Raw genomic sequence first — 19,999 nt, forward strand, 5'->3', positions numbered from 1 at the left:
CTATCCTTCCTAGGTATTGGCTTTCTCATACTATTCAGTTGCTGCTTATGTCTACAATGTGGGCCAGCGATTTGTGGTCTGTGTGCCACATCGTGTATCCCACATCCACGTTTTCGTTCAAGATCCCGGAAGAAGAAAGAAGAACAAATGATGCTATATGAACAGATCGATGGATTGATGAAGATCGATATCTCCTGAGGGTCCGTAGGGGACAAGGAGGGAATGAGGAAATATGAATTTTGTGATCAGTTATGTCCCCTATCGTAGACCCCAACGGCTCCATGTGCATGCTATAAGTACATGTATGTTCCCTCCAATTCCAGTTTTGAAGACGCAAATATATGTGCGTCCACCGTCAACATGTCCTCTTTCAGATCCGCCAAGAATGGGTCAGATATTCCATTCCTAAGTATGAAAGGCCACTGACTTTATATGGTTCACTTTCCACCTTTTACAGATTCAGGCGAGTAGGCCCTGAATTCTGTCATCAAGCCTTTTCCTGCCTTCTGCCTCTGAAAGCTCCAGTCTGAGCCTGCATCTGTATCCATAAACTTTGTCCTCCTTCCTGCGCGGCTAACGGTGCCTGATCCAGCATATTGCCTGCCAAAAAAACTGTATTTCACCTTCAAGATTATCTGCTCCGCTCCTCATCCGATGCATTCCTGTCTAGCAGTTTAGGTAAACATTCCTCCAGCTACCGTGCAGAGGGCCAGGCCTCGCTGTCCTCATGCAAGTAATTCATAGGCCCCGTTACCATGGAATATTCCTACCCCCTCGCATCTCATGTAGACACTTAGACGCCTGTACACGCACTAACAGGCAGTATAGAATAGATTCTATCCTAGAGACCTTTCCTTTTGGATAAACACAGTTCTTTAAACATAGGATATTAGATATGATTCGGGATTAGGTTGACATGACCCCCAGACTTCTGTCTCCACATGTATAACTAAATGTCAAGTCCCCTTCACCCTCTAGTTGCACGTCAATCACACGTCATGCGGCTGCGCGCGCATCTCTGCCAAATATTTCTGCTGACATTGCAGGATTCTTTTATGGATCCACCCATCATGTATAATGACGTTTATTAAATTACGCCCATATGACCGCCTCTATTAGTTACGTATGCACAGTTTATCTGTATTATCAGCTGTTACGCCTCTTGCATCTGTTTCACTGTAAATGCATTTTCCTATAAAACCGATTATCTGTCAATAATGTATGCCCTTCCTTCCTGAACTTTCGTGGTGATGGAATAGAAGCCTGCAATTCGAATTGCATTCCTTTGTATAGGAATAAAGCCTTTTTAAACCTCTAATACCACGGATTCTGCCTCTTATATTTACTGAGTTATTCTTACTAGACTTTACCGCATAAAAAATAGTACCGGTAATGAAATATTTACCACAATAGAATAGTGAGGTTTCCTAAGTCACATAATTGACTCAATCCCCTTAAGGCAGAAATGTAATTGCTTATAGACTCTTGTTTCCCTTGTGTCCTGCAGAAGAATTTATGGCGCTCCAAGGCAACGTTCACCTTGTCACCAAAATGAATCTCTAATTTGGCCATATTGTTCTCAAAAATGTAAAAGGCTACTTCTTCCCCTTCTCTAATATTCTCTGGAGCAGGGGGGTCTCATAGATTTTCCAACCATAAACACTCAAGTTATAAAGTAAAATGTGCTGTTTACGTAACAGAGAGTATCGTTTCCCCCCCCCCCCCATCGCAATAAGGTAGGATTCTAGCAATTTGACCCAGTCTTTCCAATTTATTTCTGACTCCCCATTTTCCTTGAGAAATGACGGGGTGGCTCTTGCTCGCTGCAGCACTCAATTTACACTATGGAGGTGGACTTGAAGCAGGTGGCACAAGGGATGAGGTGGCTAGAATCAGTAATGCTCACGATCTCAAGGAACATAGAAAAGGCTGTTTGGCACATGCAAGGAGGAATCAAAAGTACATATATTTCTTTTGTATGGCGCGGAAGAAGAAACAAAGCGGATGTAAGCCCCAGGACAGTACTAAAGTCTATTAGAACATGGAGCTCTGAGCAGAATCAAAAAGGGTTACACATATAAGGGTATAATAGACTAGAAGCTTTGTCTCCCGCCAGATTCCACACCTACTTGGCCTACTTGTCTCTTAAAGCCTGAACCAGAAATTGGAAGTGAACTCCCTTACGCAGGCAGGCAGGCAAGGGCTGATTACTGAAGAGAAATGACACCAGCTGGGAAATGCACCCTAACGAGTGAATGACTGCAGTGCTGCTCTTCTTTGCGCAAGCTCCGTAACTTAGTGAGGGACACTAATTCCCGCAACTGAAATGCTGCTCCCTTCACGCGCAGGCTCTGTACCCCCTGGACGACACAATTTGGCTGAAATGCTGCTCCCTTCGCGCAGGCACCGAACCTCCAGGGGGACACTATTTCCTCGTTGTATCTGGAGCACGCCTGCACACAAGAAATGCGCCTCTACAGCTGCAGACACTACTTCACTCCAGATCCACACTGCCCTGCACCTTCGCGGTGCCCTAGATCTACGGTTGGTAGCACGGTCTCCCCGGCTCAGTGGAGAATTCACAGCTTCTAGAGCATATGAACCATCACTCACTAGCCCCGGAGCAACGACTTGCTGTCAGAAACTTGACAACTGGGATGTCAGGAACTGGAAGCCGTCGAGTGCACTTCACAAGCTATGCCGGCCAGCACTAATTTCCTCGCTTCACTTTTCACCACTCATCGAGGAAATCGGCATATCCTTGGATCGCTCACATATACTGTCCACAATGAACAAAAGGGACTTGACTGAAGAGACCTGTATGTTGGGATGTGGATCGGCACAATACAATTGCAAATACACACCTCGCACTAAAGGTGACGGGAACAGCTGATGATGTCAAAACTCAGTCGTTTCTGTGTTAACTTCATTACTGCAATTGGAGAGAGTACACCAAGGGGAGATGGCTAAAACTGCCCCCTTCGCAGAGGTTCGTCGCCAGTGTAAGAAATTCCAAAGATCACCAGACGAGGTAAGGTATCTCCTGAGGCGGAAGCCGGGAGACCGATCGATGGCAGATCTTAAGAATTGCATCCTAAATTGTGTTTTTAAACCTTGAATCGTTCTCCCTGGGCACTTATATTTGTATTTTGCACTCACCGTCCTCTTCCCGCGCAGCGGATTTATCGCTGCCGCGGTATACAATCTATCTCCTTGACGCCATTACCTTGGGATTCCCCAGGCCACGCCCACTACTGTTGGCCACGCCTCCCCTCATTGTCACTTCCTCTATAAATCATGTGTATTTACCGGACGCGCAGCGGGCGAGCGCAGCCGGCACGCCGTTTGCGCGCCGAAGGCGTGCCTAAGGCGGGCCCGTCTGCGCCGAGACCGGGCCCAGGGCCACCCCCCCCCCTGGCCCATTTCCCCCTACCTCAATCAAATATACCTCCTCAACTACTAGCACTTAATCCTTTAGCTAACTCACCGCACTCTTTACCTCAACTTACCTATACGAATCCGCTAATAGGTCCATTTAAATGTCCCGCCTGTACTAATCAGACCCTCCCTACCAATAAGCAGGTTCTAGTTGCTTTAATAAACGTTCATTCACTCCCAAAACACAAACTCGACATTCTAGAGTTTACTGTGTCATATAACCTTGACTTATTGTTTATTACTGAAACTTGGGGTGATAACTCGTCTGGCCCTGACTTTAAAGCAGCCCTTCCTGAAAACTATTGCGTTCACAGATTGGATAGAACCAAAAAGAAGGGTGGTGGTATAGCCATCATCTACAGAAACCTCTACACAGTAAAAATTACAGACCTCAACTACAGAGATTGTGAAGCATTCTCCTTCTCTATTAGCCTTTCAGGCAACCAGTCTTTTACAGGCACTTTACTCTACCGTCCTCCAGGTCCTAGACCTAGCTTTTTTAACTGTCTCAATAATCTAATTGAAGTTACAGCTGGAGCTCCTCATCATACCATTTTAGGAGACTTTAATTTTCATTTAGAATCCCTAAGCGACAATAACACGAATGGCCTTATTCGTGATCTTTCGACAGTAGGACTTCATCAAATTGTCAACCATCCTACCCATATAGCAGGTCACACCCTTGATGGAATATTTACCAACAATCTTGACATTTTAATTTCCCATCCCATTCCCCTCATTTGGACAGATCATTTAGCAGTCTGTTTTTCGATTAAAACCAAATCCTTGCCACTTCAAAGTGGACCATCTCCTCCTATTACAACACGAGACTGGAAAAACATTGATACTGATCAGCTTAAATCTATGCTGACAGAGGGCATTAATATTATGGAACAGGATCCATCATTGGCCTCTAGCAATTACCTTGACATTTTGGACACCACATGTTCCAAACTGGCACCTCCCAAAACCTCTCAACGCAACAGAAAATCCCCTTCTGCCCCTTGGTTCTCAGAATCCCTACGTCTACAAAGACAACACTGTAGGAATTTGGAGAGGCATTGGCGCAGGCACTACAACCCTATAGATAAGATCTCATATAAAAGCGCCTTATCTATATACAAAGATCTCATTACTTCGGAAAAGACGATTTACTATACTTCTCAAATCTGTCAAGCTCAAAACTCCGCAAGAAAATTATTTCAAGTGGTCAATCATCTCTCTAACCCATCTGTTCCCCCTCCTGACACGTCTCAGGTCCTTTGCAACTCCCTTGCAGACTTTTTTATGGATAAAGTTACGACTATCTTCTCAGCCTTTCTTCACAAGGCCTCCTCGACCAGTATACCTAAACAATCGCCAGCCATTAATGTTCCTTCCTTCTGTAATTTTAACTCCGTTTCGGAGGAACAAGTCTCCCACCTAATCTCTAGTACTAAATCAGGATCACCCTTGGACCCATGTCCACCTTCCATTCTCAATCTAATCCCGGATGCCATTTCCCCCGCTTTAACCAACATTTGCAATACTATGTTCACTACTGGCTCATATCCCACTGTTTGGAAAAAGGCCATCATTAAGCCACTTCTAAAAAAAAAAAAACACTCTCGACCCCTCCTCCCCATCCAGCTATAGACCTATTGCATGTCTTCCCTTCCCTGCAAAAATATTCGAAAAGGTCATGAATATACAACTTTCCAAATTCATTGACGAAAACAATCTATTGGACGATACCCAATTCGGATTTAGGCAGGGACATGGAACTGAAACAGCCTTAATAAAAGCAGCTGATGAAATCAGGATGACATTAGACAAAGGCGGTGCGGCACTATTAACATTGCTCGACCTATCTGCAGCTTTCGACACGGTCGATCATGCTACATTGATCGACCGTGTCTCAACAATCTGCATTCAGAACAAGGCCAAAGATCTTCTTGCCTCCTTTTTGGCAAATCGATCTCAGGCCGTAACACTAGGCTCTTTCCTATCTCATACATTCTCCCTTCCATGCGGAGTACCACAGGGTTCCTCGCTGAGTCCGACCTTATTTAATATCTATGTCTCGGACTTGGCGAGGGTAATCAAATCCTACGGCATCAATCTTACTACCTATGCCGATGATACTCAACTGGTCCTATCAGTTTACAACGACGGACCTACAGTTGCAGCAAATTTTCAGGAGGGAATGCTCGCCATCAGTTCCTGGATGTCATCAAACTGTCTTAAACTGAACTCTGAAAAGACGGAGGTGATGACATTCGGGAAACTGGAACCTTTTTGGTCTCCCCTATGGTGGCTTGATGAGATGGGACCACCACCAGAACCTGTCACCAAGGTTCATAACCTTGGAGTGATCTTTGACGATAGACTGCTTTTCCACCACCACGTCAACTTGGTAGTCTCTACCTCCTTCTTCACCTTGAAGAAGATCAAGAAGCTCCTCCCATATCTTCCTACCTCATCTGGTAAAACTTTGATAAGCACCCTCGTCTTTGCTAGAACTGACTATTGTAATGCCCTTCTTCTCAATGCACAAGAAAACGTCCTTAAAAAGCTCCAATTAGTACAAAACGCCTCAGCCAGAATTTTACTGGGCATCCCTAAGTTCACTTCCATCATCCCGGATCTTCGACAGCTTCATTGGCTTCCTGTTAAAAGCCGCACAAAATTTAAGGCACTGTGCATTGCGTACAAATCTATTAACAACTCAGGACCGCAGTTTCTCAAAGACGCCTTCCATCCTCCTGAAAACCTTAGAACTCTTCGTTCATCTTCGGCAAAATTGCTCTATGTCCAGCGCACAAGGAAAGCTAACTGGGGTGACAGATGTTTTGTGATTTCCACAGCCAGACTATGGAATTCACTCCCTCTTACCATCAAAACGGCCCCAACTCTCCTTAGCTTTAGGAAGAGATTAAAAACTTGGCTGTTCCCATATTAAAAATCTGCCATAGCCATCATCTGTTCAGTTAAGCGCCGAGACACCCCTGGGTAGTTGCGCGCTCTAAAAATTGCCAAAACATAAACATATAAGACTTCTTTATTAGGCATCTACTCTCCGAACTGAGCAGAGGACTCTCAACATTCTAAGTTGAACTCCCGAGGGAGAGTCCACTGAATAACAAAGGGTAGGGGTGGAGGTAACATACCATATATGGAAATAAGTTACAACAGCTAACAACTCCAGATGGCACCCCAGTGCTTTTGTAGTCAGCCCGGGGAACAAGCAGACAGCATCCATGCTACCATGGGCTGCAAACTTCGCAGTCTCCAGCCCCTCCAACATCTGCCTCCAGGCTGCTTTAGTTTGCTCTTAATGGCACATGATCACCCAGTAAGAGGTAGGATCAGACAGTTCCTTCAAAGGTGGCGAAGTATAACGTCATCAGATGGGTCCTTCAGATCGTTCAACGCTGCTATCCACTACCATTCTTTTTTTAACTACTGTATCTTCAACCTTCATCAGACATCTTTCAGAGGAGCACCTGTCCACCTTGCTCCAAGAAGTGCAGGCTCTTTTGTCCAGTGTCCGCCCTGGAAATATGTGCTGATTGTTACTTCTGTTATTTCCTTGTTACTTCTGTTATTTCCTTGTGCTGAAGAACGATTAAGGCTTTCGTCCTATTTTAGATCTATGGCTTCTAAATGCCTTTTTGCGAAAGGAAATATTTGTGATGCTCACTGTTGCCCAATTTCTGTTTACCTTGGATCCAATCAACTGGATGATGGCTTTGGACTTTACAGACACCTGCTTTCATGTGCATATTTTTCAATCCCACAGATGAAACTTTCGGTTCAAGGTAAACTCCATTTATCCTTTAGGGTTGATAGCATTCTGGGTTAGTCTCATCAAGAAAACTTGGGAATTTAGTTGGATCCCAATGCGGACCCCCAAGTTTGTGTACATCAAGTTAAGCATGGATGTGCCAATTTCTTCAAACAATTGCTTAGTGTATTCAGTGGCAAATTAGGTTGCTTAAAAAGCATACTCTAATGGAATTAAATTGAAATAATGTGTGTCCTTTGGTTATAGAAGTGAGAAAAATATCGTTAACTGTTCAGAAACATTCAGAACTGAGTTAGAAATACGGTGTGATGCGGAAAAGATTGTACCTGTTGATACCATGGGGCAGCTTGCCCCGGTTGTAGTGTCACATGAGGACCAATGGACATTAGTCTATTTGTTGACCTCTGTGGGCTCAATGGAGGTGTGACTGTAGACAAATTTGCACTGCCCATCCTAGTGGAAATGTTGTTAATTAAAGCAGATGCGAAGGTCTCCACAGTATTGGACTTAGCATCTGTTATCATCAGCACTGTTTACATGAATGTTCACAAAATATCCCAGCTTTTATCACACCAATGGAATCTTATAAATGTCTACGCATGTCGTGCAGACTTGTCTCCATGGATGTTGCCAGTATTTCAAAGAGTAATGCAAAATATATTAGATGACATTGCGGCTGTTGTGTGTTTTCAAGATGATGTACTAATTTAATACAGAACTTAGGAAGTGCATAACCATAAGGTTCACCAGGTATTGGAGAGACAGAAGTGGGCGGGGCTTACACCGAAGATAGACAAATGCAAGTTTGGACAGGAGGAGCAGATAATTGACTGCACCGTGCTTTTTCACATAAAGGAGTCAGGCCTAGAAAATAAATGGTGGACTCCATAACAAACCTTGATGAACTTTCATAAAGTAAGAAGTTGTTTTGTCTGTATTGGGTATGGTGGAATTTTATAATCACTTTATTATACATATATCCGTAAAGTCTAGAGCTTTGAGACTGGTCAGCAAAAAAGGATTTTAAGTTTGTTTGGACTGATGAGTGTATTTGAAAGTTTGTTTGTCTGAAGAGTGAGCTAGTTGAATCTTCTGATTTGTACTCCTTTGTGCCTGATAAGGAAAAGTTAGTTGTGGCAATGGGCTTGGGGCTTTTTTACTAGAAGAGGTAGATAATGAAAACTCATTGCTTATGACTCACAAGTCTGAAGGGGTGCCAAACAAATTATTTGGTTATAGAAGAGAAGAGCTAGCTGTTAGTTGGGTACTTGGAGTAACTAGTTCACCATTTGATCTATTCATTAATTACTAAAAAATATATTTTTTTAAAGGACTCTAATCATTTTTTACTTACATTTGCAAATGGGTGGTTGAGCTTCAAGAGTACACATTCAATAATTAATATGTTCTGGGTGCAATTAAATACACTGCTACTTATCTTTTTAGACTTTTTGCCACTACAACTATTTCTTCTCCAGATAATGGAGATTTGATGACGAGTTATGGGTAGAAGAGAGTATTTTTGTTTGAGGATGAATGGATGCGAGAGGTAGAGGATGATGGAGTTCTCCAACCGTGTTTGTTTGGAATTTACAGAAAAAGGGTAGACTAGATAAATGGATGTTACTACCACCTGTACGTCTTTTAAGTTAAGGAGGTACTGCCTAGATTAGAGAATTTACTGTTTGAGGCACTAAACTAGTGATGCCAAGTAATATTAGAAAAAACATGATTATTTTGCCCGTAAAAGATATTGGGTATTGTGAAGAAGAAACGCCGCCTTGAAGACTTGAGGTGACCTGGTCTTGATTTGGAGGGTGAGAGGTCCATCAAATTGGGAGTGTATAGAGCTACCTAAGGGGCTCTGAGAGAACATACAAGGCCCTTTAAAAGGCAAAAGGTGAACACCACATTTATTAGTGGGCACAGACATAATTTCAAGATGGAGAGATGTTTCTTGTGGATGGGTGTTGCATCCACATCAATCAGAAGGTTTTTGGATGGTCTGTTTGGTTCAAATGTTATGCAAAGATTATCCTGTTTGATTAATTCAGTTGTGTTCTTGAGAGGTTAAGAGTTTCTTGTTCAGTTGTGTGGCATCATAGATAAAATATGCTTACTCCACAATCCTGAGACCAATAGACTGGAGGAATATTTAAACCCTGCTGTTAAAAGGGCATCCAGCTGGCAAGCAAGAACACGTCGGATTGGAAGGGTGTTCTTCAGGAGCGGTTGGTCTCTTACATACCATCTGTCCATTCCTCCACTCCTAAGGCACCATTTGAATTATTCCATTGGAGAAAGCCTCACTTTAGTCTGGTGCCCAGCTGTAAGAATTGTTGGGTGAGTGTGTCTGAACATGATGCATGGAGAGCAGCAGAGTTATGTAAAATGGATGCAAGAAAAGCTAGTTTTGATGAGAGGAAAAGAGTAGGTAGGAGGTTTGCCAGTGTGAACTGTCCAGCTCATATAGCCAGCCAGCCACTCACTTGATATTTTTACTAATCATCCTACGCTTTCCCCTGACACCCCCGAGACTCCAGTATGGTCGGACTACTCTCTCATTCCCTTTAACATAAGAGTAAGTCACTGACTTCTGGAAATATGTCCTTATGCTCTAGCACTGCATGCACTCAGAAATGGGGCATAATTTCCAGTGAGAGGCTGACAATTCACCAGGCTCTTTCACCTCCTTCTCCTAGGGGAAAGTTGTCTAAGGACCTTGAGCTATATAATTGCTGGATCCAGGATGCCATAGATAAGCTTGGCGTCTTAACCTGGAATCTCTTAGGCAATTCGGCACCTTGGTTTACAGCGTCCCTGACCAAAGAGAACCTGGTCTATAGACGGTTTGAAAGAAAATAGAGATGAATACAGCCTCAACGAAAAACCCATTTACAGAGCTGCTTTGAAAAAGTATCATACTCTGTTTAAAGAGGCCAAGAACCTATTTTTCACCTCTCAGATTGAATCTGTGAATAACGACCCTAGAAACTTTTTAAGATTGCTCAGTCATTCCTTCACCTCAAAGCCTCTGAAAGAGATCTACTTCCCCCTCAAACTCTGTGGTACTCATTCAAATTACTTCAAAGAAAACCTTCTCAACATCCAGGCGAGTATTAATCGCATTCCTGATAGGGTACCAACCTCTCCAGGTCCAGGGCAATACTCCTTTCCATCTAAGTCTGTTCTGGTCTTCTTCCAGCACATCCCCCCCCCCCCCCCCCTCCGCAGTCAGAGCAAGCTCTTCGCTGCAAATCAGGCTCCCCTTTAGACCCCTGTCTTTTCATGGTCCTTAAGAAAGCTACTGACGTAATTAATCCTGTTATTAATAACATTCTGAATGTCTCCCTCTCTTCTGCTCTGGTCCCAAAGGCATGGAAACTGGCTGGGGTCAAATCTCTATTTAAAAAAAAGTGTCGACCCATCTCTCTTCTTGCCCCAGCTAAGATTCTACTGTATTTGGTCAATGTTCAGTTAATGGATTTTCTGGAAACTTCTGGCAGTTTTCACCCTTTTCAATCAGATTTAGGCCTTGAACTCTACCGAGACAGCACTACTAGAAGTCTCTGAAACTTACAAATTGAAGCTGGATAAAGGTCATAAGCTGATTTTATACTTTTAGATCTGTCTGCAGCATTCAACACCATATCTCACTCAGTTCTTCTTCAGTTACTCAGAGAAGGCTAGTATCTACGGGCAGGCCCTGGCCTGGTTACAGTTATTTCTTCACACCAGGTGGCAGGTTATATCTATTGGTCACTTCTCCTCAAATGAAAGCACTCTGAATTTTGGGGATCCTCAGGCCTCAGCATTGAGTCCGACCATTTTAAATGTTTACTTTTCTCCTATTTTGCCAATTGGTCTCTTTATCGTCTGCTGGATGGAACTTAATTCCCTGAAATGTAATCCTGACAAGACGGAGATTCTTTTATTTGATCCGGATAATTTGTTTTCTCCATTGGAGTGGCCTGACAATCTCCCGTCTCCTCCTTCTCCAGTCAAAGTGGCTCGCAATCTTATCAAATTTGATAGCTCACTCTTTTTAGTCCCAAGTAGTGTCTGTTTTCGGTACTTGTTTTTCCCTAATCAAATCAAATCATTAAAGAAATGTTTTGAATACCTTCCTTTGACAGCAAGGAGAAAACTGTAGTACAAGCACTTATTGCTTCACGATTACACTACTGCAATAGCTTTTATCATGGAATTACTAAACATCTATTACATAAACTTCTAGTGGTTCAGAATGCTGCAGTCAAACTGGTTCTGAAACTCCCAAGCAAGAGTTCAGTTTCTCAGGGACTTAGGAAGCTGCTTGGGCTCCCTGTCCGTGAACGTATTCATTTTAAGACTGGCTTTGGGCTTCAGAGCTTGCCAACCTTCAGGCCCTTCATATATCTGTGACCGTTTTAAACATTGCAAGCCTTCAAGACCCTTGAGATCTTCCCACCTTAATTTGCTAGCTGCCCCTGTTTACAGATGCAAAACAAAGGGTGGTAAATCTCTCTCTGTTATGGGGTCTAAAATCTAGAATGACATTCCTGTCCCACTCGATTTACCAACAGTTAAATGGATTTCAGGAAATTTCTCAAAACTTGGCTTTTTTCTCTCTTTGATTGTTCCTGAAGGTGTTTGACCTACAGATTTCTAGGTTCTCCTTTTTCTCCTCGGGAATTCCTGCTGCAGTCTTGTTTGTTGATGGTTTACTATGTTTTTTGCTGAGCTAGCGAGAGGATGCTTAGTCATGAGTGACAGTGCACTTTAGAAATACCTCCTATCATAGCATATCATATCAACGTGAATATTGGCTATTGGGTTAAGATATGGGCTCCTGTTGGTGCTAAGCTGTGGTCCAAATACATGGAAACCCAAGTGATGATAAATGAATTCATGAACGCTGTAAAGACAGGTGATGGTTGTATATGGAATTTCAACAGTTTCAAAAAAGATACGGGACAAGATCAATTAACAAGGACAGAGGCTGGTCATCCTGGTGGGCAACCATCAGTTGGAACTCAAAGAAAGATGGGGGAAAGATTTGGCATTTCTTTGGGCAAGACTAAACGCTTCTGAAAGAAACGTAGCTATCTTAAAGACGGTTTCATGTTTGTGAGATTACCATTGGGTGTTATTTTAATTATTCCAGGATAGTAATTTTTGCTTTTCATATTATTTCAATGTTTCCAAGCATGTCTTTTAACAATGTTAGTAGCTATGGTTTTACATTTTGTTTATTTTTAGGTGAAAATGTGTAGTGTTTTGTTTTACCGACCTTTGTCATATTTTTGGAGCACTCCTTGGTCGTGTACGCTGAACCTTCTGTGTGAGGCAGTTGGCGAGTGGAGTCTGGTATGAGGTTGAATTAAACAGCTCTTGTACATACCTCTTTCTTGGTGTCTTTAAAGACCTCAGACTGCTTACCCCGAAGTCTTCTTTCAGAAGCTTCAAATCGGGACCTCCTCTTTCTCCTTGATATGCACTGTCATCTGCAGGCCTTGGGTTTTTCCTTGTGGCTGGGGTTGAGTATTGTTGCTCCCTACCAAAACGCCTTTGCTGTTTGTGGGCCACTGTCTCTCTGCCTCACTATGCGAGTCGTGTAGTCTCGGCCTTTGGTCCTCAGTTCTGATCCTAAACTGTTTCTTTCTCTTTGTTAGTGACATTCTCCCAGTCCCAATGTTGCCCTGTCCTTGTATTCTTTGAGTTGGTGTCTGTTTATACCCTGAGCAGTTTATTTATACCTTTTCGAACTTTACAAGTATTGCATGTCCTGGTCTAGGTGTAATCCCTGCACTAGTGTCAGTCTGTCCCTTCATAACAGTGTTTGCCATGACACTCAAGGTTACAGGGTTAGAACACCCGGCTCCTTCTCTATTGATGATACACTTACCCGTGAAGCCTAGAATTTGGAGGAGAAAGACCCAGGAGTCTCTATGCTGCATAATCCCTTATTCGTTGAAAAGGTCAGGACATGCGGAAGAGCAGGCATCGAAGTGTGAGGAAGAAACATCATTCCACTTTCCAAAGGGCAGGCCAAAGCAATCCTTTCCAGAGACAGCCTGGCCTAGGTTTTTTTTTTACCTTGTGTTTATTCAGCAATTGCACAGCATAGAATATCCCAGAGTAGCACGCACAGGAACAGCTCAAAGGTAGGGACCACTTAACCATGTACAGCTAACAGTATATCATAAACATACATTGGAGTGAACCAATGTCGATGGCCATGGCTAACCGTCTCTGGCAGTTTTGAGGAATCAGTCATGTGCAATAAAGTGAACGCTAGCACAGCGCAGGTGCAGAATAGAGCGAGAAAACCGTGCCATGTCGGAATAGTAGGCAAACCATGCACGATTTCAAAGACCCCCCCCCCCCCCCCCCTAAATAATGCAATAACTAGCAGCAGTGGCAGCAGCGAACCAACGAATCTTCATCCCTCCATGTGGGGCCCTGATGGGTACTGAGCCACCCCCCATAAGGGGTGGCCCCCCAGGAAGGAGGACCAGAAGGCCAAGACGATTCAGAGCCCAGCCCCTAAAAAAAAAAAGCTGTACACCCACTCAAACGCAACCGCCACGGCATCCTGGCCTAGGTTGATACCCTCTAGGCTTGGCCCTAGGTTTCTGGTGTGCATGCAGCAGTGCAACACCAGGTGTGCAAGTCTTCACAGCATTGTGGGCTGAATTGTACGTGTGCTAAAGACACAATACAGGACATTGTGTCAATACAGTATCCTTTTCACCCATAATTTTCAGGGAGAACCGAAGACCGCAGAAAAGTACCCTTCTGAATTGGTAGGTTCATAGTGAATACACATAGGTGTAGAAGTCCTCGCTTGGCTTGGAGAATCTCTTTTGTCCTTCCATATTTGATGTTTAGGCCACCCCTGTGTGACACTTGCAGTGTGAGTCTGTCAAAGGTGGCCCTTGCTTAAGATGAGAAGTTCAGGCTCAGCTGTTTGGAAGTTCCAACTAAAGTCTACCCTTAGCCAGAATCTACTTTTTCTTTGATGGCACAATGTGTGCCGACTCCAGAGTACCCTGTATATCTGCAGAGAAAAGCTACTGGGAGACAACATGCCAAAGACTGAGTTTCTAATGCTTTTCCCCTTGGAAACAAGGAAGCATAGTGGTTGCAGTACACCACTTTGTTGGACTAACATGAAATGTGTTCTAGTTTAGTGAAAACTGGGCCTTTGTTTTTTAGAATAGCATGGTAGACTGGCTGCCCATTTTGTGAGCAGCTGTCTATATGGGTGTAGTTTAACACGCTGTGTGATCTTGGCCGACAGACTATCAGTGGAGCTCTCCTTGTGTAAGTCATTGTATATCCCATTGCAGGCCATTTCAGCATAATGCATGTGCAAAGCATAATTTTATCTGTATAAACTCGAGTACCGTGAATATTATATTCTTTTGTACTTTTAAAGGGACTGGTGGATTTTGTTTGATATTCTTCTTTTTCCACCTTCGCTACTGCATATCAGGCGTGCAACACCCATTGGACTCGCAGGGCTTCAGCCATACCCCCCCGTCGTGTGTGGCAGCCCGGGATGAGACCGCTTTCCGGCGCGCACACAGCCGCACTCGAGCCCTTCACAGGTCTTTCACCCCTTGTGTGCCCATGACGAGCTGGACTCGTCATGGGCCGCGGTTGCGCTGTGCCCATGACGAGTCCAGCTCGTCATAAACCCCGCCCGCTAATGTAACGGCCGGCACAGGGCGTGGAAAGGGCGTGGCACACAAGGGATTAAAAGACCATTTGCATGTTAATGAGGCCTCGCTGGTGTTTCACCCCTTCTAAGAGCCCCTGCAGCTCCACTCTGCCTAGATTCAGACCCCCCCCCTCCCCCGAAATCAGCGCCACTCTGCCTACTGTTTAAAGATTCAGCCCCCCCCCCCGAAATTTTTGCTTAGCCCCCCCCCCCGAAATTTGGCTCTAGTTGCGCTTCTGCTGTATATAGATGATTAATGTATTTACTGCGGGTGTTCCGAAATTCGCGTTGTTTTCCCGTTGAGTAATTGCGCGAAATTCCGCGCCCGTTAGGCCGAACTCCCAGCTGATATTTATACAATGTCTTCGTGGGAAATGCATCCTTGCGTCCGTTTTGGATGTGAAAATGCATTTCTGCTAAAAAAAAAAAAAAAACATAGTGCAAAAGGAACGCAAGTGCTGTTAACAGAAGCTGTTACCAGGAGCTGTTACCATTCCGTCCATTTTGCCTCGTTTCAGTGCTCCTGCGATACTTAATTTACCCAAGCACAGGACTTTAAGTGGGGTGAAAAAACTAGGGGGTGGGGGTGTTGTGAGGGGGGTTCTTAAAGGGTCGTGGCCATTGTAATTAAGGACGTGGCTTAAAAACAGGTAAGCTAAAAATCTGTGCTTAGCATAGTGTGCCCCCCAACTTGTATTTTGCGGTTTCTCTCATTGCATCCAGATACATGATAAAACACATACATCATACCTACAATAAGTCAGGACTATTGGCTTTGTCAATGGTTGTTAGTTGCATAAGATAAATAAGCAGCAACTATGGCTTGTACATAATATTGAAAAAGCTTCCACTTAAAGCCCTGGTGACACCACGACACTGTTGCTGCTTCTGACTCTCAAAAAGAGAAGGGGAATCCAGAGAGAAAATGACTCTCTAAAGGATTTCCCTTCCCCTACAAGTCTCACTCCCCTACAAGTCTCACCTGGCATGACGTCATTCCGTAACTTATATACTAGTGAGAAGTGAGCACTGTAAGCAGCCGCACATCGATGTGCCTCTGTTACTGCAGTCCGGAAAAAAACAGACCGCCTGTGTGTGGCAGGGCACAAAACCGAGCCGATAGAGACCCGTTTCGCCCCCCTTTAAAAAAAACTGCCGGTGCTCAGCACCGGCGAGACCCGGCCCACTTGAAGCCCTGCGCAAGCAACACCCAATTACGCCAAGTAGTGTAAATTCATGAAATGTCATTTATAAATAAAACCGATATTCCGGAAGTAAACAAATTACGCCGGGGCCAAAGTCATCGTACCGCACAAGAATACCAAAGCTACACAGGAAATCTTACTAGCATTACACGGTTGAAAAAGAAGATGTAGAAGTTCAAGTTGTTGCAGGTTCTGGAACTTGCCTAAGCTTGGAGACCAGAAAACTAGCACTCTGCTTCCTTCTTCTAAGGCCTAAAAGTGCCCCGTCACTGCTAGCTACCTTCTGAAATAAGGAAGTAAAGGATGCTGCTGCGGCACGGGGCTGTCGCTTTAAATTCCCCATACGCCTAAATTGCTTTAAACGCTCGAAGCGAAGTCGCTGTAGGATGGAAAGCGGAACTTGCAGTTACCGCAGGTGAATGATGAGCAACGTAAGAGTGGGCGTTTAGCTGCGCGCGGAGCCTGGCGCTGGGCGTCTGTGATCCATCTCCCTTAAATGGCTTCTAGACGCACAGAGCCAGCGAGTTACCTGCGGGGGTGATTCTGCGTGTGGCTCAGCAGAAAAGGATGCTTTAAAGGGCACTTTTTAATGAAAGCATCATTTATACAAGACAGTTCGGGCCGTAAAGATTTTGTCTAATCATCGCGATCCTTCCCAAACAATTAACTGTGAGTAATCCTGTGGTCTGAACTCCCGGCGCAAGAAGGTGCCCAGGCCTGAGCGGCAGGTCGCATCCTGCCACAGGCTAGAGCGCGCACTCTTGGCCAGCTTCAGCCTCTGGGGCGTAGCTTCACGGGGGGGTGATTGGGGTGTTGCATCCCCATAATAAATGTATCTTCTGGCAAATAGTTGGGTACAGGTGCTTTCAGTCGGGTATGGTGGGGTGTCTATCGGCTTACAACAGGAAGTGTTACATACACACAGAGAAAAGCACACACACTTTCTCTCCCTCCCTGCTTTCAAAGTCTTCAAAAATGTTATTTTTTGTTACAAAATATTGTTTTCTCTCGCCTACTACCCCTGCCAATCCACATTCGTTTCCCTCTCTCCCTTTCTATTGCCCCTTTAACCCTCTCACGCACCCTGCTTGTCCTATAATGTATTTTAACGTTCTATGCCAGTGTGATTGTAGGGAAATCTCAAGCTCACTCACCCCCCTAATCTTACTGACCAAGCTACGCCCCTGCCTCAGAAAAGGGTTCTTTTCCTAAACGGCGGTTGCACAAGTACTCTATCATAATCGTGAGGCTGCGTTCTATAAAGGATACGCTTGTTGCTGATCTTGGAACCGCTGGGTGTGGCACCTTATTCTGGTTTACCTGCACGAATAAAGGTGTGTGAATTTTGGGCACTTTGCTTCATTTCCCTCTTGTTCACTTTCCTTTTCTGCCAGGAGTCATTGTTAACTGCTGTCTTTTACAATATAACTGTGCCCTTCTTTCATACCTGGGTCACCTGGAGCAGACTGCGGGGTAGTGCTGTTCCAGACGTCTCCCCGTTCACTCGCTCACTCATAAGGCTTTAGTGATGACTGCCTGAGCTGCCCGTGCCCCGCTCCATATATCAGGGGGTGAGTGTTTGATTTGGTCAAGCGCTCCGTCCATCATCCCCTTTGGTATCGCCATATATCAGACGAGCATTGGAAATGCCAATAGACTGAGAGTTCTTCAGTCACTAGTGAGTTTAGGCACTCAGCCTTCACAGGTGTATTTTGCAACTCTCGTATAGAAAGGAGAGGGAAATAAATGAAACTAAAGTGACCAATTAAAGGAGAGATTGGAAAACAAAAGGACTGGCTCACCAACCGTGGCACTGAAGTGCGCTCATTTTCAGATGGATTTGCTTATGATTGGGCAATATGCCGTCCCCCACAGCCCAGCAGGGCCCAGTGGCTGAAGTGGGCTGACCCACTGCCTCATTCTGGCTGCAGTCGTAGGCAGAAGCAGAATGTGAATGACACTAACAGAGCAATGGCAGACTAGGGCTTATCTAAAATCTGTATGTATTTGTAAGTAAGTATTTTTAATAAATTTGTTTTTAACAGCCTAGCAGACCATTATACTGGGCTATTCCTCATAGCACGGTCTAGCAAGGATTATAGCAGCCCAAATCTTTGAGATTTTGAAACTATATAAAGCAAAGGGAAGTCCAGTCAGTCTTGTTTTATCAAAACCTTTATTTGCACTTTTTTCATCGCTTTTAATTCCTTATTTACATATACTGTCCAGGCAACGTGTTTCGTTCCGTAAACAGTAGGAACTTCGTCAGGGCTTAATCATCTATGTCAGTAAGTGGTGTGCCCAAAGAATACTCAATGTCCTTATTCCAGCTCAGTATGCTGGCAGATTAGGGATTTCCCCAGGGCATGACCGTCCCCGTTTCTGGATACCTTGCTACGTATCCTTCTCCTTGCTGTTCTGAAGGACATTCAGTTTTCTTTGGACACATCACTTACTGACATAGATGATTAAGCCCTGATGAAGTTCCTACTGTTTATGGAACGAAACGCGTTGCCTGGACAGTATGTGTAAATAAGGAATTAAAAGTGATGAAAAATGTGCAAATAAAGGTTTTGATAAAACAAGATTGACTTGACATCCCTACCTGGCGCACCTCCATTTGCTATATTGACTAACGATCTGGAACACAGGGGCCCCGAACAATGGCAGGTGCTGGAGTAATTGTGCGCAGTACTCGCTGATATACGAAACAAAGCGTAAGGTGCAGATTGTAAGGTCTGCCGTTGGGTTCTTTTCATTTGACATTTTGTAACTATATATCTGTATATCATTTTTAACACAGTGCAGTAACAATCCACACATAAAGGTCTGTTGATAACCCCAGTAAATAAGTCGGGCTTACTGACTTTGTGTGTTGGGCTTAAGCTTTCCCACAAGGCATCCATCCGGCTTACAGTCATAAAATTGCAAATATGCTCAAAATTACAGTTAGCAAAAATAATATGCAACCCTTTTTAAAAGGGCTCTAAAAAGGATTTTAATAGGGGAAATCCCATGGCTTATGGGGAGTGTTGGAAATTTTTGTTGAATGTGAATGGCATAGTAACCAGAAGAATGGCAATGAGGAAAGTTTATTAACCTGTAAAAAACCAAGCAGGTGAAAATTATCCTATTGCTTTTAACTAGTTCCAGTGGTGTTTTACCTTACTCATAACTTAACAAGAAACGTGGCAGTATGTCCTAGCCTGTGCAATTCAAGTAACGTTATGTGCAAAAAACTGCAATTAATTGTTTTAGGGCTTCCTGCTAATACAGTAGAGTTTATAGCTGTGTTTTGATGAGTTATTACAAATGCCACGTAGTAGGCTGCAAAAGTAAAGTTATCTGGGCCAACTATAGCCCAGCTAATTCTGCCTCTCTTTAAATTTCGACATTAGGAAAACGTAACTGTCTTCAAAGTTATAACATGGTGAGCGACTGCAGAACCCCTGAATGTTGGAAGTATAACTTTTCATATCTTTTATGCTTTGGGATAGCGTCACCTAATTTTATGTTTATTTACTTCCTTCAGGGAGAGCGAGAAGACCAAACTACTTATTGCAGCTCAGAAGCAGAAGGTGGTGGAGAAAGAAGCTGAGACTGAAAGGAAAAAGGCTCTTATTGGTGTGTATCTTGATTGTGCATGCATGTGTGTGTGTGTGTGTGTGTGTTTTGTTGTATGTGTTTTGTGATTTTTGTTGTGCCTCTGGGTCAACCAGCCTTGAAACACAGGAGGAAACTAAGCTATAGACTAAGTGATGACGTAATTGGGAGAATGGTCAATAAACACCGCGACGTTACATCGGGAGTAACAAGCTGATACAAATTTTCATACCGAAGTAGAAGTTGGGAACAGTAGCT

At 43.9% G+C, this 19,999-nt stretch overlaps 1 protein-coding gene across 2 annotated transcripts in view; it reads left to right on the forward strand.

The window, feature by feature from the left end:
- Positions 1-19,999, forward strand: part of LOC146785459 (erlin-2-like) — a 250,152-nt gene that overhangs the window by 127,525 nt on the left and 102,628 nt on the right. For both annotated transcript variants that reach the window (XM_085634516.1, XM_085634517.1), the window contains one exon: positions 19,671-19,762. In XM_085634516.1, the coding sequence (XP_085490642.1) occupies positions 19,671-19,762 (92 nt within the window). The remainder of the gene's footprint in view (positions 1-19,670; positions 19,763-19,999) is intronic.

Source organism: Triturus cristatus, chromosome 11 (assembly GCF_964204655.1).
Source record: "Triturus cristatus chromosome 11, aTriCri1.1, whole genome shotgun sequence".
In the NCBI taxonomy this organism is placed as follows: domain Eukaryota; kingdom Metazoa; phylum Chordata; class Amphibia; order Caudata; family Salamandridae; genus Triturus; species Triturus cristatus.